The sequence below is a fragment of the Hydractinia symbiolongicarpus genome, chromosome 11 (genome assembly GCF_029227915.1).
Source record: "Hydractinia symbiolongicarpus strain clone_291-10 chromosome 11, HSymV2.1, whole genome shotgun sequence".
Lineage (NCBI taxonomy): Eukaryota > Metazoa > Cnidaria > Hydrozoa > Anthoathecata > Hydractiniidae > Hydractinia > Hydractinia symbiolongicarpus.
This window is the reverse complement of record NC_079885.1, coordinates 22,692,383-22,718,948: the sequence shown is the minus strand read 5'-3', so window position 1 is coordinate 22,718,948 and position 26,566 is coordinate 22,692,383. Positions and strand designations below refer to the sequence as shown.

The window sequence follows — 26,566 nt, the reverse complement described above, 5'->3', positions numbered from 1 at the left end:
TGATCACCTTTAGTAACTTTTTTGTTTTCCATCCCAAATGAAGTGTGTTTCGCTTTTGAATGAGCAATTTTTTCGGGCTCGTGTAGGACATAACAGGTGTATATATTTTCTGAACACCTGTCCTAGGTATTCGCCTTTGTGGCAAATGTAAAGGAGGGTTATTTGTTGCTGCATTGCAGGATTTTCTCATATTTATATCTTTAGCAGGTGCAAATCTTTTATGGTCATTCTGACCATGTTTTTTTGTTGCCATCAAAGAGGTAGGATGCACTGGTGAAAGATATTCATTCTCTTTCATCAATGATTCTCCAGTTGAAGTAGGATTAATTAGCGGAGTGTTTTCTGCTTTTGTAATATATATACCTTTTTGCTGTTTCTCTCACGGCTTAGCTGTTGGCACCAATGAGATTGACCCACAGGGTTCTTTCCATAGCCAATTGAGTAAAAGTTTAATCATTCCTGGATGAAGTCTTTTATCTAAACAACCATCGGTATTTTCCTGATGGTGTGAGAAAATTTGAAACATTTTATTGATGCATGATTTTTTTACTTCATTTTCAATTCCTTTAATGTTTTGATAGTTTCTTCGTATGTTTTCATATCCATTATTGTGCTTTGTTGTACCTTCAGCAACTTTGAATGTCATTTCAGCTTTTAATGGTATGCGAAAAACGTAATTAAAACTTTGTTTCGTGCTCGAAACAACAATATATTGACGCGTTTGCACTTCCTTGCATTTCAAGATGCCAAGTTGATAATAACAAAACTGAGAATTAACGAACTTGAAGTAAACTGATCGTTTGAATCTGGTAGCATATTTTGGTAAAGTTTGATTCAGTAGACATGTTTCCTTAAGATAGATTGGTTGAAATACTGCTTGGCAATTGAATGGCAATTCAAACATATCTCCTGTTTCATTGTCAAAAATTAAACAATGCTGGTGTGACTAACTCGTTTCCTTTAGCACGAAACATGACTCTTACCTTTCTGTTTTCCTAATATGAAGACTATTTCTTCCTTCACTAATATGAATGGAAATCGCACTTTGTGTTATTACATAATCCGGGCGCACGCTTAGCTTTGTGATGTCCGCAACAGATGTACAGTGGCTTGATTTCTCACGAATTAAAAGTTACACAGGTTATTGGCATGGTAGAAATATCTCATGAGGTGCGTAATTAGTGTCGTAACAGATCGCTATGAATTCGGTGGTAACCAAATGTAATTTTAGCTTCTGTCCAAAGGAAAATGTGTCGTTACCATTAGATCCATAATGTCCTTTGTCGGCGCAAACAATTTGTGGTAAGTTATACGTTAACACGAAATCTTTTAACTTTAAACTTTCTTCACTCCATCTAATATTTGACAAGCTTTCATAGGCCATAATGTTACTAAAGTCTGTGTATTTTAATACGGTTAATACTGTTTAAATCGAAGTCTCCTGACCTCATTTGTGTTATGTTTACATGGAGAAAAAAATTGAACAGAAAAATATTAAGTCAGCCTCGTATTGATCTTTTACATCATCAAGCATTGCTTTGCTTGTAACTAATGTAAAAATTAGATAACATTAAACCATCCAAATGTGACGCTTTCAGCTGATTTTTTTGAAATGCTAATTGACTTTGAAACTTAATTACTCTTATTAGAAGTTCTGTAAAATTATATATCTATCCATGTGAATTAAAATGCAAAATTTACCCCTAGTAACGGGAAAAATATTGGAATTTTTAATCCATGTGCTTCTTATTTCCTATCATTCGTGTTATCTTGTGTCAACCGGGGGTCGAATGTTTATTTTAGACTAGTCGTAAGCTAGTTGAGAATCCACGCCAGTTCACCCGTCGCTACTTGCAGCTGCCATTTCCGGCTCACAAAAACAGACAATGAGCAATTTAATGTAGAAAAGTATCATAATACTCGTAAAATATTCGGCTGTAAAACTTACTCTCTTGAGAATATATATTCATCCCTACGGTTAAGGCCGTTTCAAATTACCGCATTATATTGCCAGTAATATGTTATATAGAAACGCAGAATATTTCCACATTAATGTAATGTGAAAACGACCTGCAATTATAATCACATTTCTTTTGCTCTGATATTGTTGAAAAAATTTGACGCAAATGTTCGCAATATCCTGCAATACTTTTTAATTTAAACTGAGTTTGAATTAAAAATATAGCAGAGGAATTTCTTTTGCTTCAAATCACAAATTTTCATCTGACAGTATATTGCCAGCCATATATTGCTGGAATATACTGTCAGCAAAATATTTTTGTAATGTAAAACGGCCTTATGACGCCTTTTAAAGGATTTACCGATTTTGTATCAAAAATTTAGTAACTTGGAGAAAAAATTTACAAGACACAAAATTGCTACACATCTGAGGGGATCAATTTACACTATACAAGCTCTAAACACCAGCTGAATCGTTTCGTAAAAAAATAGGCGACGTTAGCATGTTTTGGACCGTTCCCAGGGTCAAGTAAATGCAATTTAAAAAAACTTGCAACAACTTTGGTTAAAATAAAAACATCTATTGTTACAACATCATAGCAAAAACAGTCATTCATTTTTATTTATTTTTTGACACGAGAATATAAAATGTTTGCAAATTTTGCCCCTTATTGACTCATTAAAATACTTTGCCTGGCATACTTTTGTTAATAACCTTAAGACATTACCCAGTGGTACCTAATACTTTTATTCATCATACAGATGTAACTTGTGGAAACAATTTTTAAAAAAATCTTAGGCTGCTGTTACACCACCATTGTATATTCATCATGCTGATGCTACCTCACCATTGTATCATTATTAATGGTACGCCCATCATAAAGGCACTATTTCGCATTTTTTTAGATATATTACTTTTATCAGTACTTAATTATAATTATTCCTTGAAATAGTCTAACCACTTTAAAACCTGAAAATGAAATCCAAACACGGCCGAGGGCATTAATACTTTTTCCAATAAACACCCGTTTACGCACTACAAAAAATTTAACTTTTGTAGTTTTCACAAGTTTAAAACTATGCGAAATTATGCAGTTACATACCAATTAAGCAGTGTATATCAGTAAAAAGAATGTGCCATATTTATTTCTTGATTCTCACCAAACTTACTAAATTAGGCCTAAATAAATAAAAAATATCATTCAAAAATTTTACTTCAAATTTCCTGAAGCTCAAGTAAATGAAAAACAGAAACAAAATAGTTACCCTTTGAAAATGTAAATTGTCATTAAAAACACAGATATAACCAAAAATGATTGCACACAATAATTATTTCAGGGATGATTTTTATAAGTCTTGTGTCATGCACGTCAATCGTACAAGGTTTAATGACATCACTAAAAGCAAAAGTTATGCCAACAAAGCATACATGGACCGCTTTTGTATGAGATGTAGGTAATATTTATAGATAAAAAAACTTTTTTTGGCAAGAATTGTAAAAAATGTGCACATTAAAACATATACAAGAACTAACATGCAACAACAAATTAAACACAAAGACAAAAAAATGTTATTCTATTATCTGACTCAACATTTGTAAAGCCATTTCACCATTATCAGTTGGTACCATATGACCAGCATTCATAATATAATAAAGACTAAAGTTTTCATACGATTTTAGGAATGCTTGTGTTTGCTGCCCTTTCCCTTCAACATAAAGAGGCGTGCGTCTTGCATTTAAAAAATTATTGAGACCAGGCCATGTAAGTTTTTTGATCCATAGTTCAGCACCTGGTGTGTCGCAAATCATATCAAGTTGGCCTTGAAACACAACAACTTTTAAACCATAATTGATAAGTTGATCGACAGATTTAATAACAGGTTTCATGAAATCTTCTGACTGATACGAGAAAACATCACCTGATTGGGCTCCCCACTTCACGTTGTTAGGAATAATTTGCAACTTCTCCCTGATTGGTCCATTCATTAAATCTGCTAAACTTTGTTTGTAGTATATACCAACATGTTGCTCATATAAACGTTGCAGTCTTCTTGATGACTGCCTGGGAAATGGAGGTGCATGATGTTGCAGTACGTTATAAACATTGACACTATCTGTAAATTTATCAATCATACTTTCAGTTACAGACCATAAATGCGTTGCCTCTAGATATCTTCCATCATTTACAGCTTGTACAGTTTTCTTAGATATATTCATTACTTGCTGAAAATCTCTTTCATCCAATAAGTTGTATTGATAAAGATAGGGTGCCCATGTTATCACAGAATCAACAGCAGATATCCATGAATCACCCAATGCAACCCCTTTAAAATTAACCTGGATTTGTCCTTGCTGTATAGCTTGATAAAGCTTTTGTCCAAAATAAGCTGTCATTTTGCCACCATAGGACTCACAAAATATGTAAAATGGAATTGTCTTAAACACTGGCAATGTTGTCATAAATTGTGATAGAAGAACAAAAAGATCATCGGCTATTTGACTCACATTTCTTGTGTAAGCACTAGGGTTAGTAACATAACTAAATCCGGCACCTACTGGGTTATCGACAAAGAGAAGATTCGCTTTTTTTAGCCATGTTGTATTTCTTGGTTTTAGATTTATGTCTAACGGTCCAAGCTCTGCAAAGTTACCAAACCCAACACCAGATCCACCAGGCCCCCCTTGAAGCCACAGCACAAGGGGAAGGTCTAACCTTCTCTCCTTATCTTCTGCCCCATATAACCACCAAAACATGTGAGCATTTTCACGGACAGTTTGATAACCCCACTTTTCATCAGGAATTTGACTGTTTTTATTATTAAATGAAGCAGCAGAATCAGTATAACTTACGAAGCAAAAAAACAACGAAGCAAAAGTAAGAAAGTAAACAGAATACATTGTTTCTTCTCTTCAATAAAAACAGAAAGTAGTCACTGGTCATGTGTCTTGTGACAGTCGCTTGCTTGCCGACTGATGGAATGGCGATGTTGCCTTAGGCTATGGCTTAATACTTGCTGTTTATAAACAAACGGATCACGTGATACGCTTATACTGTTACCCTCCGCTTGTCCCCCACTTGCGTTGGCATATATATTTTTCGCGCGTATAAACAATCTCGGGTAATTTTCTCGCAAGTTCAAATAACTCTACAAATAACAGAGGAAGAAAAGTAATTTTCAGGGTTTTAGTAGGCGCATGCGTTTCTACGATGGCCCTTATGGCTCACTTCTCTTCTTAATAAAAACACTTCTCTTCTTAGTCAAAACACTTCTCTTCTTAGTTAAAACACTTCTCTTCTTTCCTCTGAAATCTTCTCTTCCGTTCGAAACACTTTTCTTCCATGAACTCAAAAAATTCCCAGACCCAATTCCGGTCCGGAATATTGATTGAGCTAGATTTCGCTAACTCACGTTTTTTGAATTAATGACCGACCCGTCACTTCCAGGTTTTTTGCGTTTTTCATATATTAGGGAGACGAGAGTGAATAAATGACGTATCCGTTTAAGGCATTCGTTTATATCATTTTTAATACGCACGTTAAGAATACCAAAATTTTACCAGGCTGGCCATTATTTCTTTATTGTTCTAAACAAAATACGTATTGTTTTAATCTAAAATCCTAGCCTGACATTTTTGAAAGGACGTGTGCTTTGCTTGGTTGACACCACCATGATTTTGAGGACTCTCGGTAGCCATCTATTTTGTCATTTATTGTGTCTCTTGATAAATAAAATTAATTACTTTGCTACTGATCTGAAATGATTCGTGTTATTTTATTCATCCACATGCTTCGAGACCTGCTACAATGTTTTAATAACAACATTTTTATTCGTAAATTGAGCACCTGTTAGCCAAGTTTGAAGAGAAGTGTCAAAATGCAGAAGAGAAGTGTGAGAATACAGAAGAGAACTGTTTGGAACATAGTAGAGAACTGTTTTTAAATTGGAAGAAACGTGAGCTATAGGGGCCATCGTACGTTTCATCTATAGCAAAAAACGCGCTACACGGGCCCTGGGATCGAGGTCGCAGAATATAGAGTTTCTTTTGTTTCTCGAAAGTTACTACGAATAAAGTACGTACTGGAATTTGATTGCTTTTTATCAATAAATGCAGAATTTGTCCCTTTATCTGTTTCAATTTGTAGCAATAGGTAGCCTAGTTAACTAAGATTTCTTCGAGGATATCAAATTAAGTCAAAGGAAAGCTGAAACGCAAACAAATGTCAGAGCAAATCCCTAAAATTCAAATTCAAGATATTCTGGTGGGTAAGAAAAATTATACTGGAATTCTTAGTTAAGCAAAAATTAGAAAATGTTATGTTCTGCTCTCTTCCTCTCGACTACAAAATATATAAATAAAGCTCAAGAACCACTCATTTAATCTCGTCCCCAGGACTTTATCCGCTTTCTGATATGTGGGTAGTTCTTTCGCACCAGCACGCATATCTAGAAACCAAAAAAGAAGCTTTGGGAACGAGATTGCTACACATTTTCACTCTCAGCATAAAATGGTACTGAACGCGTGAAGTTTTTGTAATAAACCCTTGCCACGGTTACATGTTGTGTATTAAAAGTATACCGTACACAAAAAAAGTGGGGAAACCACAATTTCAAGCTAGCGCAATCGCGCTTGTATGATCGAAGTGCCTCGTCTCACTCCAGATAGATCTTCTTGTCCGCCTTCTCTTTCTCTACTTTACTTGTCTTCAGTCTTCGATGGAAAAAGAGAATATACCTCTCGATATCCCGTCTTGTTAAAGCAATATCACGAAAAATAAGGATTGAAAATTCAAATATTCATTGTATCAACCGGTTTCCCGAAAAAAATATATGAAATATAAATCGAAACCTCTCTCAGTAGACCTCTCCGCTGCACAGAAGTTCTCACTCAACTGGATTATATCGCTAAAAAACTCTTTGTGGTGTCTGTGTCGAAATAAACAAAAAGTATCTCAAGACAATATATTGTAATGTGTAAAACAGACTTAAGTCTTCATAAAAGACATTGAGGTTTGTCTGTCTTAGCACAGACATGATATTTTGACATCATAGAATATCGCTTTAAGTAAAATAAACAGACATCTTGCAAACATATGACTTATGTCATTTGTAGGGAATAATTTAAGGTAACACCTTAAACTGACCTCTGCTAGAGAGACTTTCTTGTTATAAGCTTTCCGCTACACAAGGTTTCTGTTACGAGAGATATTTTATTCGCTTCTGAAAAAGAGTATGTTTAGAGCAGTATCCGCTAGACAGGATGCATGAAAAACGCGCTAAAAATTGAACATTGGTTTGCTTTAAGTCGAAGGGAAAAAGGCAACTTTTTTTTTTTTTTTTGAGGGGGGGGAGAAGTGGAATAATATTTTTGGGGGGTTGTTTTTTGTCCGACAGGTAAGCTTTGAATTTGAAATAAGAAGATTGGTACTACTTCGTTAGATAGTAATTTTGAAATGAGGACAATGGTAGCACAATAAAAAATACACATTTATTTTTCAATGTACTCAAAAAAAATGTCGAAGATTTCGCATTATATTTTGCCTTGTGCAGCACGAAAGCACAATAATCTTTGCCTATATATGGAACCTACCAGAAAAAACAAACAAATAAATTCTATTCCACAACAACACAATTTAAATCCATGTCAAAGTACAAATGTTTTTAGGATCAATGTAATAAATCTATAAGTTTTCTAGAACTAAATCTAATTATCGCTACCACATAACAAAAAACAATACTTAAAAAAGTTAACTTTCCACTTTTCTTTCTTCGATCTCTTCTCTGTAACAAAAGTTAACGATTACCCCTAACTATATGATGGCGGCGCTTCTTGATATTGCTGCTGATACGCAGGTCCTCCTTGATGTCCCTGCAACAGACTAGTTTTTTCAGTGGAGTATGCCACGTTAGTGTTTCCACCTTGATTGGTATATGTAGCACCGACATACTGCGGAGACGTCGGTTGATATGCCGTGTTATACGGATAAGGATTAGAGACAGGTTGCTGTTGTCCAGGATACATAGTTTGTCCAGAAGTGCTGACAACGTAGTTAGGTGTTTGTTGGTGAATAACGACTCCTTAGTAGAGAAATTTAAAAATATTAGATGTATTAATGGTACAATACACTATTGCGATGGTAACGACAGCATTAACAAAAAATGTAAATATGTTTAAATGTTTAAGAAATTATAATCTTGTATTGGCAAAATCAAAATTTAAGCTGTTATACTGTTGTCGTCCACGGACCTCTTAAATATAAAACTTCGAGATTTATTTGAAAAAGCTCTGGGGTCGAGAATGTTGTTATACCAGTCTTTATAATCCAATTTTTTTACGTCAGAAAAAATAACCGTCGTGATATGCTATTTCCTGCCTAATTATTTAACACATCGGCGTTCATGTCGGCTGTTGTCGTGTGCCTACGTAAAAAAGAAGGGCTATTATACTAGACTAGTCGGTGGTCCGTGGATAAATCCAAGGGTTTGTCTGTCCTTTATTTACCGCATTTCGTGTGTCCCGCTACTTGAGGTACTATTTTGTGCAGAGACAGACAGAAAACGGTTATTACTAAATAGAGTAGTCATTAATCCGTGGAAAAATCCACAGGATAGCCCGTCCTTTAAACACCGCATTTCGTGTTTCCATAACAGACAGACAGACAAACAGACAGACGACGGCTATTATTATAGAGAAGAATATTTTGTGATGGACTAGTTACGGATGGTGAATGTTATTTTAAAACATCAGTAAAAAATTGAACTAAAACCTAGTATCATTAGAGAGTATTATCCATCATCGTCATCGGTCAAGAGACCCTGAATGCGTCGTCAAAAAACAATACCTTGAGAACTTTGACCGCCACAACAGCCACTGCAGCAGTATATGGAAGCGGCTAACCCAAGGAAAAACTCCAACACCATAAGTCCAAGAAGTACGCCAAAAAAGATAGCACCTGTTACCGACCTGCACGCTGTACTGTAGCTGCGGTAGTAGTAGTAGTAGTAGTAAGAGTAGCTGTAAGTTTCGCAGTTAGTGAAATACCTAAAAATATAAAGTACAAACTCCATACGTTTAATTGTTTCTAAGTCTTTCATTCTCCGCATTGTTCCTTCTCTTTCTTAAATCTATCATCTGCATAGTGGTAGTCCAATTGACAGAGTACTAAAAAATCAAACTGGTAGCCTTCTGGTAGACTGTTCGCTTGCAATACAGGAGGTCTTGGGTTCAAACCCCGATACCACGGAAGTGTGAATCCATCTTTTCTGCTGAACGTTCAGCATGAGAATAGGATTGATATCTTTTGTCTAGTTGAGCGATTTCTGTGCTTGCACGACTTCGTAGTTTAAATGGGACCTTTAAATGGACTAGGACTCCCTTGACAGGATCCTCGTTGATAGGAACTGAAGAGCTTATCCTGGGTAAACAATTTTAGTAATAATAAATTTAGATTTTATTCAACAAAATGATCTAACCCATGGGGTCAAACCAAAATGGGTGCGGTTCTACAGCTTGGGGCCTCATGGATAGAGGAGTCGCTAAGGGGGTTTTGGTCAAACATATGCTGACTACCCTTCTTCATGCAAAAGGTGCTAGTGATCAATCTTAACCCTATTTTTGCTGGACTTTCTGCGTACCAATTATTCTTATAAAAGGGATGAATGATGCCACCTTTAGTAACTTTTGAATGGCTTGGCAGATATAAACAGTTTTGCTATAAAGTCGTGATTTCTGAGAACATGTGTTTTTCCTGAATTTAGTTTTTAAATGGTTTCTCCGCAATTACTTCATAATGTTACCATTTCGGACATTGCTGTTTGCTAAGGCTGAAAAAAATCAGCACTGTCTTTTCTCAAACCACATTCGGCAACACTGTGGAGAAAGGCAACTCCTAAATGAGATTTCCACATGGTCTACTAACAATTTACTAAACAGAAAAATACTGAAAGTTTATTCACCATAAAGCAATTGCAAATAGTATACCATCCACCACTGCTCCAATAATCGCGATGATGTTGAAAAACATAGCTGTGCCAATCAAACAATTGTTGTGAGAAGATGATGTGATGCTAATGCAAAGTATTCCGGCTATGATAATCCATACACCGATCCAAATTCCGCTCCGCATGTTGACAAGCCAGTACGAAGTATTGATTGTAGACATTGTAATACCAATAGCCACCGCTGCGATTCCCACAAGTAGCTGGATAATACCTAATGTATAAATTTTTTGATTTTACTGATTACATATCGGAAATATTTAATTTATTGGTAAATGTAAAGCAAAAACTATTTACTGATTAGGGTGCCTTACATTGCATCTACTGGATGGTCTTATTTTAAACAGGTTTTTATGTTCTGATGTTCTCAAAGTTGTTTTCACCAAAGCACTCTGTTTATAACAAAACTAGTGAGGAATTTTATAATTCAATAAGACATGGCTACGCTGCAGAATGTTAGACAGTAGCTGTACTTTAAATGCTGGATACTCGTCTCTCAATAAACTTAAAGATTCCATATCAAGAAGAAGGATGGAGGGGCTATTAAAAAATAAAAGGGCGTTTCTTTTAATAATAAATTCTATCAAATGGCTTAAAAAAACCCATATTTTGGAGTAAATATAACTTTAATTGGAACATGCAGGGCAAATTTCAATTGGGAAAAAACGTTTAACGGCTTCTGAGAAAACTAAATTACACCCTGACTAATAAAGAGAGAATTATCTACCAACATTTAAGAACGCCAACGTACCAATGATTTTTAACGCTTTTTCATTGACACTGGGTGGAGGCCTTTGGATCAAAACCGTTGCCGGTGAAGCTCCTTGATTGTACATTTTTCGCTTCTCTAAAAAACAGGAAGAGCAGTATGAAATACAACTAAAATATTAAAGTTTTTTTTTCACAGAACGTTGTTGTTGTTGTTTGTTTTTGTTGCTGTTTGTTTGCACTGCGATAAATTTTTTGTGCACAAACGCAAAATTAATTACACCTTGTTTCGTAGAAAACTGACATTAAGTTTTCTATCGTTAAAACGTGTTTTTCTTAGGAATGGTAAAATTTTATTCTTGTGAACTTTTACATTGAAGTATCTTATGAAAATATTATAAGTCAAATGACGTCAATGAACGATTCTTCGTGCAACGTAATGTTGTGATTTTGCATCGAGAACAATGGCTACGCACGTGCTTTTAGTAGGTAAAAATATAAACAACAGAACACTCTCTAGAAGCTTCCGTACAAAAGAAATCAAGTCGAAAAAAGAAGCCTTTGTGGAAGTTGATGTATTTTTCTCCTAAAAAGCAGAGGAGCGTAATTTAAAAGGCAACCTCGTTTCCATATAATTTTGTTATTCTTACAAAAAACATACATGTTTTACGCACGGAATTCCTGCATTGAAAGATATCAAAAACAGGTCAGGTTTTTGATATTTTGTAAATTTGCAAGATAATGCAAATATTAATTTATGCTTACTACCTTATGACATCATTAATGATGATATCATAAGGTCAGATGGAAATCTTTTAAGCTAAATATCTCAAGAACGAAAAAAAAAATTTTTTTAAAAATCCAAGAGACTTGAGAAACAACTTTTTATCTTCTTTAACCCTATTCGGTCCGGGGGGGGGGGCGGATTCCGCCCCCCCTGACGGTTTTTTTTTAATAACTCCTGATTGCTTTGTTATATGGCTATGATACCTACTGAGTTTCAACATTTATCTATTAGACACCTGCATGCTAATTTTTTAGGTCCCATACCTTTCAGAGGCTTTGATATTGGCCATTACTCGAAACTACCCCTAAAAATCTCTATGAAGTCCTTATAATGGGGAAAATATAATAACTCCTGTTAGGATTATCCTTAGAACTTGAAACTTGCAACACAACTTTGTTTCATCAAGAAGAATCATTTTGAATAATTTGAACCCGTGACTAATCCGATTTCCCGATTTTGTCGGATTTTACCCGAAAATCGGAAAAAAACGGATTTTCGGGCAATTTTTGGCAATTTTTCATCCGATCCATGTAAAAACCGGAAGATATGTTAAATAACTTTTATTTAGCTTTCAGAAACTCCAAACAGAATGTAAAAATTCGCTCTAGAACAAAAGTAATTATATCTTAAGCAGATAGTGGCATTTTTAACAATTTTCAAGCTTTTGATGACGTCACAGAAAATGTGCTGACGCAAGTAAATTTTTTTTGGCGCCATTTTGTTCCTTTTATGACGTACTATAAGTGTGCCAAGTTTGATTCAATTTGAACAACCCTATGAAAAGTTATTAAGGGGGGGCGGAATCCGCCCCCCCCCGGTCATAATATGTTCGAAAAACCCCGGACCGAATAGGGTTAACATACAGAAATATAATTTTCCATGCAGGAATTTCTTCAACGCCTACTTGATAAACAAGCCTTTCTGTATAAAATATTAGATCGAAAAAAAGAAGTAAATTTACATATCCGAAGGTAAGCAAAATGGTAGCTCTTGTTTAAAATATGAGGTAACTTATTCCGGCTTAACGAGAAATAGCATTTTTACGCTTAAATAAAAAACGCCATTATAGTTTCGAAATCGAGCTAAAATCTTAATGAGATGCATACTTATGCAAACAGCTTTCGCAAATTTCGTGTAAGCCTAAACTAAAAATATGATGCATGTTATCATAAATATAGCTACAGACACAAAAAATAGCAAAACACTAGCAAGGATGAAAAAAAGTTTATCATATTAATATAACCGTTGCTACATCTACATATTTGTTAGTATCGCTTTCTTCTCAGAACATCATATGCTTTTCTACTAATAACATCATCATTTGCTAGACATGCTTCATTACGTAACTCTCCTTCTTTATGGTTATTACTAATATACTTTAACATTGCAACTTTACTAATAAACACGTGGAGGAGAGCCAACTTTTAGAAATGTAAATAAGCATTAGATAGCGATTAAACAAACACTCAACTCAATCACTCTTGCCCACACATTTAAACATGTTCTGACATGCTACATCTTGAATTAATGTCATGTGGTTTGGATGTTTTCCTTGGAAAGAAAAATAAACAGTCATCACATCTAACAAAATCGTTTTCCTTGGAAAGAAAAATAAACAGTCATCACAAACAAAATCTTTTTCTTCTCTTATAATATCAAGGAAACTGTGTGTATCTGTCTCTAACAGACAAAGTAGATGTGTTCATTTTCCTTTGATGTGGCGGGAAAAGGTCTTATTTGTTAACTCCTTATTGCAATTTTAAGCTTGAAGCCTCGGAAACAGGAGAAATTAATCGACGCCAAATTATGTGTGATTAAGTATGGGCAAACTGAGACCAAAATTGAGCCAATTCCCCTCAGTTAACACAATCTGTTTCGAAAACAATAGGATGATGACGTCAACACATCTCTACACTTTTATGAGTCGGTTAGCTACAATCTTGTGCATAGTATATATTGGGACAAATTTAAAAAGCCCCTAACCCCAACATCTCTCATAGTTGTAGATCCTAGGGCACGCTGTAACAGTATTTCAACAATGGGATAGAGGAAATTGGACTGTAAAATAAATTTTAATAGAATTTGTCCTTAAATTTACGCACACGGTTTTAGACATAAAGAGACAAGAAACCAACCGGCCTAATTTTCTAAACCATTTTCGAACTATTTCAAAGCAGCAACACACATGCGCTTAGTCACGATGAGTTTTAGTGCTAGAGTTCTATAAACATGGGTATTATTCCTACCTCAACCCCCAGGCACTTTGTCTCTTTTTTATAGCGGGACGGCGAGATGAAATAGTTCTCGCTGTCCCTTATATCAAGTAGAGAAAGTCCTGGGTCGAGGTTGGTATTATTCTATATCCAGAATAAAATAGTATGACCCAGCTTTAGCCGACAGACAGACAACACCTATTATTATAGAGGCGGGACGTAAATAAAGGAAGATGCAAACATACACCCAGAAGAAGAATAATTTTTTAATCAGATTTAGTTAATTTTATTTCTCTTATCAATCAGGAAAATACAATTTTTTAATTTCAACTAAAAATAGAATTTTACTCTGTTCATCCTAAAATATAATTTACAAATTTAATTTTTAATTTTAAAAAAATAAATAACGTGCGTATCTCTTCTTCATGTTACTACATTACTCGAGTAACATTTTCATCTTCCTCCATGGAAGAAATCTCATATAAAAACTCTTCATTTCTTCGTTTTTTCCTTCATTCTTCATAATAATATAGCAGTCTATCAAAATATTTCTTCTTACATATCTTTCATAAATTTCGCGTCAGTTCGCGTTTCATCAGTCTTTTTTGTCAAGTGTTCAACACTTGAATAAACGGTCACATATGGAATTTTAACGGTATAACTGAGACAAAGTTTCGACCAATTTCGCTCTATTTAATACCTTTTTCATTCTTCGCTCGTATATATTCCGTACGACTCGTTTCTCCTTTGTTTCTGCAATAAAAAAAACACAGTAAATTTAGAATTGTGATAGCAGATCTAAATTTTACTACAGGGATGTAGGAATTTACTCAAAAGGGCGTTTATTACACAGGGCGTTTATATTAGCACGAGCGTTAAAACACCAAAACTCGATCAACTAAAATGGCGAAGGTTTTACCTGGTAAACAAGCGTTTGAACACTCCTGGGGAGTGGCAAAATTATTATTGTTTCCAAGGCAACCGCCGAATTTAATTGCAGCACATTTCGTAGCCGGCGAATAGCTGTATCTTGTCATCGTTGTTGTGCATTTATCTATGTTCCATATTCTATCGCATACTTCGGAATCGTTTGCATCTAAAAAAACAAAACAAAAAATAAACCAATCAAAATCTCCTCTTTCTTGACGGCAACAAATCAAAATTTATTTTTGTACAACAATCTATATTTTCTTCGCAACAACCAATAGAAATTAAATTTACAACTTACTGCAACTTTTTACGCAATCAGCAGCGATGTACGAAGTATTTCTCCAACTACATTTGTTTAGTAAGTCCTCCAAATATTTTTTGCAAGTTTCGCTCTTTCCTTGTGCAGTTTCAACTTGCGTTTCGTATTGTAGAGCAGTGATGCATGGTCCTGTGTCAACTGGCTCTTGGCATATTTGATCTAAGAAAAAAAAGCATGAGGTAATCGTACTACTGTTTTGACGGCACTGCGAAAAACAAACGGCACGTAGAAAAACAAACGGGTCGTGCAAGAGTTTTGAGAGCAACAAGCACCACTTAGAATTGTTTTGAGAAAAACAAACGGGCCGTGGAAGAGTTTTGATAAAAATTAAAGGCCCATACAATGTTTTGACAAATAAACAAACCGCCCGCCCGCGAATTTTTCCGAGTCGAATATGATAAGCACGAAACAAAGAATACTTACTAGTTACTTCGTGTGCACGTTTCGCCGCGGTGTCTTTCGAAATTATCACGTCTGTTTCGGATTTTGGATTTTCACTGAGTTTTATCTCAAACCGATCTTTTCCATTAAGTAGATATTCCTCCTTACTTACGGGGTCTTCTGCCCGAAACGTTGCACTAACTTTGGGAGATTTCACAAAGAACGTGCTAACGTAGTTGGGAGAGAGCATGGTTGGCTCCCCTATACCAGACAACTCAGATATTTTAACTTCTTTGTCAGCTTGGTTTTTAAAGTTGAGCTTTCCGTAGAGTGTTTGGTGGCCACCCATCATTGGTGGGGCTGAACTGTTGGTTGTAGACGAGCCTGATTTATCTATAAATAAATGTTTTGATAATTAATTTTCAAAATATATACTCAACAAAATGCCTGGAGTAAGCAGAAAAAATATAATTTGCAGCTCCGTACCTGTTATTATAATTTCATCCACCAAACCTTCGCTATTTAATGTAAATCCCGACTGTCCATTAAGAAGAAGGGTTTCTGGCCCTGATGTCGCCGTTAAAAGAAGTGGCTGCTGAGCAGACAGCATAAAGTTCATGGTTATTATAGACCCCTGTGGGACGTTCCGAGGTTCATTGTTATTGACTAATATAGTAGCATCTTTGCTGGCTTTATTTATTAGTTTGACGGAAACGGGTCGCAAATCACCACTACCATGGCTTCCAGTTGTCATACTATTCATGGCATTTATACCGTCCATAGCGGACATCCCCGTAGCATTTACACCACCCATACCACTGATGCTGGTTGATGAAGCATTTCCACCGTTTACCCCGCTCACACCAGATAACCCACCTGTATTTGTCATTCCATTCATACCGGTCATTCCATTCATACCGGTCATTCCATTCATACCGGTCATTCCATTCATACCGGTCATTCCATTCATACCGGTCATTCCGTTCATACCGGTCAATCCGTTCATACCGGTCATTCCGTTCATACCGGTCATTCCGTTCATGCCAGTGTTTCCATTCATACCGGTCATACCATTCATACCAGTCATACCAGACATGCCACCCATGCCGTTGCCACCCATGGCGTTACTGGCAGTAAGTAATGGTTGAAGGCTATCTTTAGATTTAGACCATTCTTGTCCTATGACGAAATAAAACACAATCAGATACAGATTCAATTTTTTACAACAGGGAAATTATAGCTGCTTTCAACCAATCAAATTAAAGCCTGGTCACATGACTGGTGGAGAGTATAACCAAACACATGACTGATGGAGAGTATAACCAAACACATGACAAGAATTCTTTACCTTTGTTGTGTATGATAACAGCAATTGGTTTCCCAGCTTGAATCTTTAACGTCTCTTCACCATTCAATAATTTCCCATCTACGGTGGAGAGCGTATACTCATCTTTACCACTCAATGGGATATTACCGTACTGTAAGATATCATAATCTATGGAATCGCCTTTCACTTTCACTGTGATAGCTTTCGATGGATCAGCTATATTCGCGATGGGAATAAGCATACCATTTGTAGTACCACCGTCACCAATTTCACCGGACGTGTCTGTCATTTTCATCGCATTGTATTCATCTTCCCAATCTTGATCTAAACAATAAGAAGAGGTTATACTTTACATCAGCAATCTTTCATACCTTCAACACGATTTATCAGGATGTCTGCCTAAAATTTGAACACTTTAAATATTCTCAAGGCTTTTCCTAATTTTTAAATGTTTTAAAATTTTTCTTAAGTATAGGCACAAGGTAAATTAAAAAATCAATACATAGACAAGATTTAGAAATATTTTTTTAAGGAATGATGGATATTCCAAGTTTTTAAGGTCATCTAGTCGGATTTTCTTTTCACGTGAAAACGAAATGATAAGCTTACCTTTTTCATGGACAACTAATGTAGCTGGCATGTCTGCTTCTGTTAGCGTCTTTTTTAATTCTCCATCGATGTATAACGAGGTCCCGGATTTACCTTTTGCAGTAAATACATAGGAACCGTTCCCTTGAAGTCCTGCTGATAACGTTGCTTTTTTATTGATCGGGAATTCTTGTCCATCCTCCTGTTTGAGGACAGCATCCTCATTTGCAAGGTTTGCTGCATTCAGCATAAAAAAGTTTCCAACAGCAGGTCCGCCTCCACCTTGCACTGACTTGGAATTACCATTTTGACCTCCGCCTATACCATCAATTCCACCGATAGTACCACCTAAATTTGTACTTCCGTTTTGACCGCCACCCATTCCACTACCCCCACCTTCAATTGTGGTCATTCCACCAGACCCTCCTAGAGCCATACTTCCGTTCTGACCACCGGCCATGCCATTCATGCCACCGCTAATTGTCATTCCACCACCACCGTTACCAATGGTGGTTATTCCACCACTTCCACCCATTGTGGTACTTCCATTTTGGCCTCCATTCATTCCACTGCTACCACCGCCAATTGTGGTAATTTCAGCACCAGCACCAGCCATACCATTCATACCACCGCCGCCAACAGTGGTCATTCCACCATTTCTACCCGTTGTGGTACTTCCATTTTGGCCACTGCTAATTCCACTACTACCACTGCCAACCGTGGTCATTCCGCCACTTTGTCCAATAGCCGTGTTTCCGCTTTGGCCTCCTGTTGCTCCTCCATTTCCTCCGCTAGTAGAGGTCATGTCACCATTTCCACTTATAACTGTTGTTTCGTTTGAACCGCCTGTCATTCCATTGCTGATTGTAGATATCCCGCCAATCCCACCCATATTCATACTCCCACCAGCTCCGTTACTACCACTTGTGGTTGTCATATTACCGTTCTGACCATTAGCCATGCCCCCTCCCATAGTTGTGTGGGAGCCGTCACTAGTCATCGTTGTAGTTGTTCCGTTTATTCCTCCTGGCATAACCGTGCTTCCGCCTAGAGTTGCCATGCTTCCGCCTAGTGGTGTGCCTCCGGCAGCAGCTTTCTGTCTCATGCTCGCCAGTGTCTTTTCCCATTCGTCACCTTGTTTGTGAACCACAACAAATTCACCAGTGGATGATAAATTTTGCTCATCCACAACAAAATTTGGTTGGCCATTTAATAAGAACTTAATTTCCTTGCCAGTTTCCTTATTTTTCCCGACAGCTTCAAACACCAATTTACCCATCTGGTCTCTGTCTACATAATCCACTCCTGCAGTGACATCTTTAGGAACCTCAACTACAGGACCAACAGCTGGGGCTGTTTCACGGAATTGTATATTCTGATCAACATCATTTCTCACGTGTATTTTAAACGTTTTCTGTTGCCCACCCGATGTCGTACTTCCAGTCATACCCGTCTGAGCATTTGACTGAATAGAAGATATCTCTTTTTGCCAATCAACGCCTGAAATATAGATATGTAAAGATGAAAAAGCAACAAAATACGCATGTTTGAAGCATTAATGTTTAAAGATGTAAACAAACAGTGAGTATGAGAATGTCATTAAAATAATTGGTCCCTGGAAATGGTAATTACTCGCTTAGCAGTCGTCGCATAAGAAACACCGTCTGATTGTCAAAAGGCAATGTTTTGTCTAAAAATTTTCATTCTTAAACTGTAGAAAAAGCGAAAAAGCATACCTTTCTTATGTACTACTATAAGTGCTGGAGGTGTTTTGGGGTCAATTAATAGGAAGCCTTCTCCATTTAATTGAATATTCTGTTTTGAGGTAGACTGATGGGAAGTTATGTTCAGTTTGGAGATTCGCTCGGGTATTCTTAAATTCACAGTCATCATTATCGCTCCCTTCGGTACAACTAACTCTTTGAAATTTCCGTTTTCTTCCTTAATCACAATGTCATCTTCTCCTTTACCATTCGAAAATACAAGTTTTAAGGCGTTCATTGCTCCTGTGTTACCAGTACCTAAGAACGATGACTGAACTTTCTCCCAGGGTTGACCTGCAATAAAAAAATTTTTCAGCTGAATATTTCATGACAAGAAGAAAGTGAAATGTAGTATTGTTAAAAATAAAAGCCATAGTAAAAATGAAAAAGAAGTTTTAAAGCTTAAAGTTTGAACTAGCACACTTGTTGTCCAGACAGTGAGACTTTTTAAAGTATTCAATAATAAAATTAGAGAAAGCTTGAAAAAAGACATGGTATACACCATCTTAGGCGTCCTCACCTTCCTTGTGTGCAACTATAGGTGTCAACGTTGCAGCTTCTGGTTGATCAACTACAAAGTCTTTTTGCCCATTAAGTAGAACTTCTGTTTTGGTATCTTTCTCAATAGCTTTAAAGCTGAAAGCTTGGTTATTTCGAGTACTCATAGGGATGTTAAATTGTGCCATATCTCCTTTCTGTATGTCCATTGTCAGTCCAGTACCTGTTTCTTCTGTCAATGTAATATCACCTTCAATCATATTAGGTACGATAAACATGTACGCGTTACCAGATGTTACTGGAATGTTACCATCAGCGTCAACATATTTCTTCCAGTCATCACCTGCATTTAGACAAATAAAACAATAATTAAAGAAATCAAGATAAGATGATGAAATACATGGTGCCCATCTAGCTTAACTCAAGCAATGTGGTATCCTTTAGGACCTAAACATGTTTATAGAATGCAACGATATTACTTAAAGTTAAACTAAGAAATAATTACCGGAATTATGGATAACAAGAGTTTTTACATCATTGCCTGATTTGACATCACTTAACACATATTCATTTTTTCCATTTACTTGCAGTTCCTTTCCGTTCTTTCCCACGGCTCTATACTTTAATGGTTCTGTACTTGTTCGTCCCGCTAGTGTCTGACCTCCTTGTACTAATCCACCATTGACAATTGAGATTTTCATGTTGGTTCCAGACACCTCTTCCAAGGTGACATCTTGACCAGCTTGGTTAACTGCAGTGTAGGAAAACTTCCTTTGAGAATCGCCACCCACTGAACCGAATTTTAAGTCCGACTTCCAATCGTATCCTGAAAAATTGAAAAGAAGTGATTTCAATAATGATAAATGCCTTACAAAGGTATAATATCCAGTTCAGTTTCTATATTATCATCAAAAAAGTATTTGTTAGATTTGAATTTCATGCTAATGAGGAGAAGTCTGTACGACCAAAAATTGAAAACAGGGCGCGAATAAATGAGATACAAGTTGTTTATTTAGATATTTTTAGAATAAGGCAAACAACCTAATACAAAAGCCATTCTAATATACAGTTATATTCTCGAACCATTTGCAATAACTTATTTAGAATAATATAACCAGTGGAGAACAACATTTCGTACCTTCCTTATGTACAACGAATCCTTTTAATCCAGTTGCAGTATTTGGATCAAGAACAAACTCTTTCTGTCCATTAATCAACAATTCTTGAGAACCGTCTTGTGAGCTGGCATTGAAAATTAATGTTTTCTCTTTGTTGTACGTCATCGCAACTTGAGGCTGACTGTCATCGCTCTCGATTGGAAAGTCCATCTTCCACGTGCCAGTTTTGTCCGAAATAGTAATATTCTCTTCAGCCTTGTTTACTACAGTAAACTGAAGCTGCATGTCTAAAGATAAAAACACCACACTCAAAATACAAGGAAAAGGCATTTTTTCAGGAAAAAAATACAAGTTCACGCAATACATAGAATCATCAATTGATTAGATAACTGATATATTATCCATACCTGTTGGTCCACTGGCTGTGGAGCTTCCTGTACCAGTTGTATTGCTAGTTGCTTTTCCCCCTTGCGTTGTTGAACTGCTTGAACTACCAGCACTCGAACTTGCAGAGCTGGCTGAACCAGTACCTGTTGCAGAACCTCCGGGTACCTTTGGATCTAAATAAAAATAGGAAAGAGATCGTTTATTTATTTATTTTGATTATTGAATGCAGACATGAAACTTATCATGGGTCAGTATATACATTCTAATTACAAACCATATACAAATACTATTCGTATATAATTTCTTCTCATTTTACCTTTTCCTGACTCTAATTTATCTAAAGCGCCCGTTTCATTTTTAGTTGAATTTGACGGTTCAGTGATATTACTATTGACACTGTCAGCTCCATTTGATGCGTCGATGGCAGATGCATTATTTTCTTTCCCATGCACTTTTAATTTTCCATTTATCAATTCGTCAAGAGTATTTTCTTTCAGTTTTTTTGATTTGATTTTGCTAACATCTGGAATTTCCTTTATGTTTGCTTCTGGATCTGTTTCGTCGTCATCTTCGTCATCTTTTCCAGTTGATTTCAAGTCTGTTTTATTATCTCCTTTTCCTGATATTGAAACATTATTTATGGTGGTGTTGGTTTCTGCCGCAAGTGTATCTCCTTTTGAAATCTTATTTGCATTGTCGCTTTTATTTTGAACTTTCCCTTCTTTAAGTATCTCTTTTATTTGCTCTAGTTCGTCCATATTCTTGCTCTGTTGACTTTTCTCAGTTGAGCTGTTAGTTTTAGCTTCATTTTCAAGACGTGTTTTATTGTTATCAGTTTCTATGTTGTTTAATACAGTTCGGTTTTTGCTAACTTTATCCACAAAATTGATGTTGCCGGTCTTGTTTTTATCATCTCTATAATCAACTTTTGTGGTGTTTTGATTCGCATTATCAGTTTTGTTTTTGACACTTCCAGTCTCCTTATTAGCCACAGTAACACTGTTATGACTTGCATCAGCAGTGCCATTTTTATTTTTTGGTTTTCTATTTTCTGTATGATTTCCTGCTTGTTCTGTTGCGTTATTAATGCTTTTATCAACTTTTTGGTTCTTTTCATCATTTTTTTCAGTCTTGATCCCTATCTGTTCTGTTTTATCTGTTGCGTTATTGATTATTTTATCAACTTTTTTGTTATTTTTCCCAATTTTTTTAGTCTTGTTCCCTACCTCTTCTGTTTTCTCTGTTACGTTATTGACTATTTTATCAACTTTTTCGTTCTTTTCATCATTTTTTTCAGTCTTGTTCCCTACCTTCTCTGTTTTATTATCAGCTTTGCCATACTTAGTATCAGATTCTGTAGAATTTTCTAGTTTAGCCTTTTCCTTATCACCAACAGTAGTTTTGTTCTTAGTATTTGTTTTGTCAAACCCTTTTGTGCTATTATCTTTAACTTCCTCACTTATATTTTTTAACGCATCTAGATTATTATCAATCTCCATAGTTTTGTTCTTATCACCTTCTTTAGCTTTTTCTTCTTTAAACTCCTGCTTGTTATTCTTATTTACTTCTTTAGTTTTCTCCTTTTCACTTTCCTCGACATCAGTAGCATTAACACTGGTAGTTTTGCCGTTGTCAATTTTGCTTCCATTTCCACTGTTTTGACCGTTATTGTTTGCCAAAGAGCTGTTGCTGGCTCCAACTTTCTCTTCGACTTTCATTTTTTCATCTTCTTTGAAGTTTTTAGATTTGTTTTTGTTTACCTTGTCTGTTTCATTTAACTTCATTACCATTTCTTCTTTCTCCTTAGAATTTACCATCCCTGTTTTATTGTGACTTGTTGTGTTTTCAAATTTACTCAAGTTGTTAACGATCGTCTTGGTGTCATTTCCAGCAGTATTATTGTCTGCCTTTATCTTCTCCTTTTCAGCTCCTTTAGTTTGATTATTTTTTCCTTCCTCCATATTTGTTTGTACTTGCTTCCCTTGTTTCGCAGTTTGCTCTGTTTTATTATCACCTTTATCAATTTTTTTATTGATCTCCTCTGTCTTTACATCTTCTTCAGTATTGTTCATATTAGTGGATGTGTTTGCATTAGTCACCAATTTGTTTTCTACACGAGAATCGTTGCTACCTCCCACTGTAGTGGTGGTAGTAGATACTTTCACATAAGTACCATTACCCGTACCGTTCTCCGTTGCCATTGTCAAAGATAAAACATTTGAATTATTAGTAACTTTAGTACTACCATCCGTAGATTCTACAGTAGATTGGAATTCATGCTCAACAATGATTGGCTCTTTTTCAGGGCCTTTTTGACACGAAGGTCCTGTACTTGATGTATCATTTTGCGAAGGCGCTTTTACACAATTTGGAGCCAAAGTTTTGCTCGATTCATTTTTGCCTTGCGTATTTTCTTCATTCAAGACGGGTTTAATTTTTGATTCGGTTTCTTTCTCAACCTCAGCGCTTAAAGATTCTACTTTTTTCGGCGGCGAAACAGGTGTAATAGGTTTACTCACAGATTCGTCATTTAAATCAACATCGTCACCTGTTACATCAATATTATTAAAATCCTGAGGGTTTAGCTTGATTTGAACGCCCAAATTCTCGTGCCCATTTAGTAAAACCCCATGGCTTCCTGCTGCAGAATCATCCAGCACTATCCCTGTTAGAATTAAAAATTTAGTCCCGTTTATCAAAAAGCCCACTTTACATGCTGTGTTTGGAGGTATAACTATTGGTTGAAGATTATTGATGGTCTCTGTCACAAGGATTGGTTTACTTAAGGTATTATTTACATTAAGCAAGATTGTGTTCTGCCCTGCTTCATCACTGACAACCTTTGATGTTATCACTGGTATACTAGTAGTGTCATTGACTGTTAATAAACCAGTTTCTGTTTCCACACTTGTTATATCAATCTCGTGTGCTTCTTTCTCGTTGGGCGTGATAAGTAACTTGTACTTATCCTGTCCGTTCAGCAACGCTTTTTCTCCTTTGCTGCCACTGTCAGCTTTCAGCTGCAATGGCCAACCATGTTTGATCGATGCAGTGTGTTGATATTGTTGCATTGCAGGAACATCAAATGCTTTAAATGCGCCAGTAATATCGAATATTTTCACCGTATGGTTTATTTTATTATTAAATATAATCTTGGTTTGCATTGTGGGAAACTTCTCGTCTGGCTTTGATGCTTCAGTGCTATTACTACTGCTAGTCGAGTTATCAGAAAGCGCGCTTGGTATTGTCTGTTCTGTCCCACCACCACTAGCTTTATTGTCTCCACTTTCAGTGATGACAACATGAACGAAATGGTTAATATCCTTTTGCAATGGAATCTCCAAGACTGGTTTCTCATTTAATAATAAGCTTTTTTGATCACTTCCTTTAAGAGGAAAGGCCTCGAACTGAAACGGTCCTGTTGAGGAAAGGGATATGCCAAACTTTGTTGAATCCCTGCCTTGGATTATAATTGGGTTGATCTTGTTTTTCTTTTCCTTTAATTCAACTGCATACTCCAAATGATTATCCAACCATAACATAATTACTGCTTTAGGTACAGCGGAATGACGTTGGGCTTTTTCATAGACCGTTCTTGAGGACTCTAGCATTTTCTTAACTCCAACATGCGTTTGGTAATTTCGGAATTTCTTAAGTTCTTTAGCGACGTTTCGTTCTGTAGAAAGAATAGAAAAGATTTTGACTTCCTATGCGGAGAATCTCTTTTCATGTTGGTGTGCTAGAAAATGCTAGAGTCTGCATGTGCTATATTGGAGTTGCCAAACCGCATTCGTGGATAGTCCTTCCAAGAGGATATAGGTAAATTACTTTACAAAATATTACAAATCTATACTAATATATGCATATACCGACCCTGGCATTTCCTAGATCTACTAAAACACATGTGACTATACATGACGTATTTTGCAATACGTAATCAGACTGCCTAAGTATTGGATCAATAAAACAAACAAAAACTTTAGTGTGAAGTGCCAAGGCCTTTTTTAATAGGAATAATTTAACTTACTGTCACCGATATATATCTTCTCTAATACGCCAGCAGTTCTAACAGGTACCTTGTAAACAAGTTCGCCATTTATGTAATAAGAAACACCACTATCAGCATCAACTGCAGTCATGTTTACGTCAGCATTACTTGGTGTCGTGATGGTAAGTTGGCCAACATACTCTTCCTTTAATTCAAATGGTTTCTCCAATGTTGATACCTTTAAGTTTACTTTTCGGAATAATGAGTTCACCACATCCAATTTAGCTGTGTTTACTGGTTGAGCACCGCTGGATGCGCCACTGCTATCAACAGCGCCAGTGTCTATAGAGTAAAACGTAGTGTGTGATTTTCCTGTGGTATAGCGAGCGTAATTATAGACATTGTATAATTAGAAGACATACGCAGGAAACAAAATTGCCTCCACTCGAAATTTTTTTGATCCGTTACTTTATACAACAAAAGGATGGGCACAAAGGAAGAAGTAAATAAACCAAAATAAGTATAAATCTCTGCCTGCAACACGTTTTATTTCCAAAACCTGAACCTTAATATTGATTAACTCAAACTTACTCAAATCAAAGGTCATCTCCAATCGTTTTCCTGGTTCATGTGAAAGCCATACATTTGCCGGGAATTTGAACGAATTACCCAACGTATCGTTTACAATAACTTTTTCTAAATGCCAGTCTGATGAATTAACATCTTTATTACTGTCATCATTTCGAATGGTAATACGTTGTAATGTTCCCAAATTACCAGCATTGATCTTGAAGGTGTCTGTCCTAAAGTATCAAGTAAGGTAAATTATAGAAATATACATCTATAGTTATACATGTTGTATTCAAACACAAAACAAAAGCAGAACATATAGATTCAATGCTTTACATAAGTGCATTGTAAGACGACATGCAGACAGACAAAAAACTTACTCTCCAGCTTTGAACACATTATCGTCACTTCCAACCAATTGGATTTCATTTGTCTGACCATACACGCCAACAAGTTTAAGGTAAATCTTCGCAGCAGTTCCTGCATTTGCACCATCAGCTGTATACGTTGTTGCAGTGTAATAGAATTCTAAAACAACAAACAAAGCAAAATTTAAAAAACCTAGTCATTATTGCAAATGGCAACAATCCATTAGCCAATGGCATGATTAGTTCTATAGCACATATGGAAAATGTCTGCAAATTTCCTTAAAGCACTTTTCTAATCACCATCTTCTTACCTGGATCAGTTACAGTGATTTCTACTGTATAATTTGCTTCCGTCCTTGGCTGCACTTCAAACGTCTTGTTACCATTCAACCATAGTTCATTTTCTTCACCAGTCCACTTGGCTGAAAATATCACAGGTTCGTCCATGGATGATTCGTCTATCTTCAATGTTGCTCTTGAACCAGGCTTTAACTCGATTTCTTTGGCAATGCTTTCAATGGCAGGTTTAGCTAAGATGGTCACATCCTTACCAGCTAAGTTTTGGAATTTGACTTGAGCAGAAATCTTCGCAGTTGTCTTTTTATCGTCTAACAGGAAAAAATATACTGATAAAACTGCATGAGTTTGTACATTACGAGTACAA

The 26,566-nt window shown here is 36.1% G+C and overlaps 3 protein-coding genes across 4 annotated transcripts in view; all 3 read right to left on the bottom strand.

The window, feature by feature from the left end:
* Window positions 1-3,077: 3,077 nt before the first annotated feature.
* Window positions 3,078-4,964, bottom strand: LOC130614315 (retinoid-inducible serine carboxypeptidase-like). Its single transcript, XM_057435743.1, has one exon. It carries the CDS (start codon window positions 4,856-4,858, stop codon window positions 3,530-3,532), a length of 1,329 nt encoding a protein of 442 aa, XP_057291726.1. The 5' UTR covers window positions 4,859-4,964; the 3' UTR covers window positions 3,078-3,529.
* A 2,606-nt stretch (window positions 4,965-7,570) lies between these two features.
* LOC130614390 (uncharacterized) lies at window positions 7,571-10,861 on the bottom strand. Its single transcript, XM_057435821.1, has 4 exons — window positions 10,709-10,861; window positions 9,916-10,171; window positions 8,802-9,001; window positions 7,571-8,037 (listed from the first exon to the last, which is right to left on the bottom strand). The coding sequence occupies exons 1-4, from the start codon at window positions 10,791-10,793 to the stop codon at window positions 7,766-7,768; spliced, it is 813 nt and encodes a 270-aa protein (XP_057291804.1). The 5' UTR covers window positions 10,794-10,861; the 3' UTR covers window positions 7,571-7,765.
* Window positions 10,862-13,927: 3,066 nt separating this feature from the next.
* Window positions 13,928-26,566, bottom strand: part of LOC130614623 (uncharacterized) — a 41,773-nt gene continuing 29,134 nt past the window's right edge. The window contains exons 45-61 of one of the 2 annotated variants that reach the window (XM_057436057.1): window positions 26,214-26,510; window positions 25,915-26,062; window positions 25,556-25,767; window positions 25,004-25,306; window positions 21,293-24,652; window positions 20,997-21,149; window positions 20,610-20,876; window positions 19,977-20,297; window positions 19,494-19,814; window positions 18,947-19,267; window positions 17,232-18,710; window positions 16,644-16,946; window positions 15,782-16,474; window positions 15,338-15,688; window positions 14,894-15,073; window positions 14,585-14,761; window positions 13,928-14,418 (exon numbers count right to left, since the gene is read on the bottom strand). In XM_057436057.1, the coding sequence (XP_057292040.1) occupies window positions 14,315-14,418; window positions 14,585-14,761; window positions 14,894-15,073; window positions 15,338-15,688; window positions 15,782-16,474; window positions 16,644-16,946; window positions 17,232-18,710; window positions 18,947-19,267; window positions 19,494-19,814; window positions 19,977-20,297; window positions 20,610-20,876; window positions 20,997-21,149; window positions 21,293-24,652; window positions 25,004-25,306; window positions 25,556-25,767; window positions 25,915-26,062; window positions 26,214-26,510 (8,990 nt within the window). In that variant the 3' untranslated portion in view covers window positions 13,928-14,314. The remainder of the gene's footprint in view (window positions 14,419-14,584; window positions 14,762-14,893; window positions 15,074-15,337; window positions 15,689-15,781; window positions 16,475-16,643; window positions 16,947-17,231; window positions 18,711-18,946; window positions 19,268-19,493; window positions 19,815-19,976; window positions 20,298-20,609; window positions 20,877-20,996; window positions 21,150-21,292; window positions 24,653-25,003; window positions 25,307-25,555; window positions 25,768-25,914; window positions 26,063-26,213; window positions 26,511-26,566) is intronic. The other variant, XM_057436058.1, reaches the window with a different exon arrangement.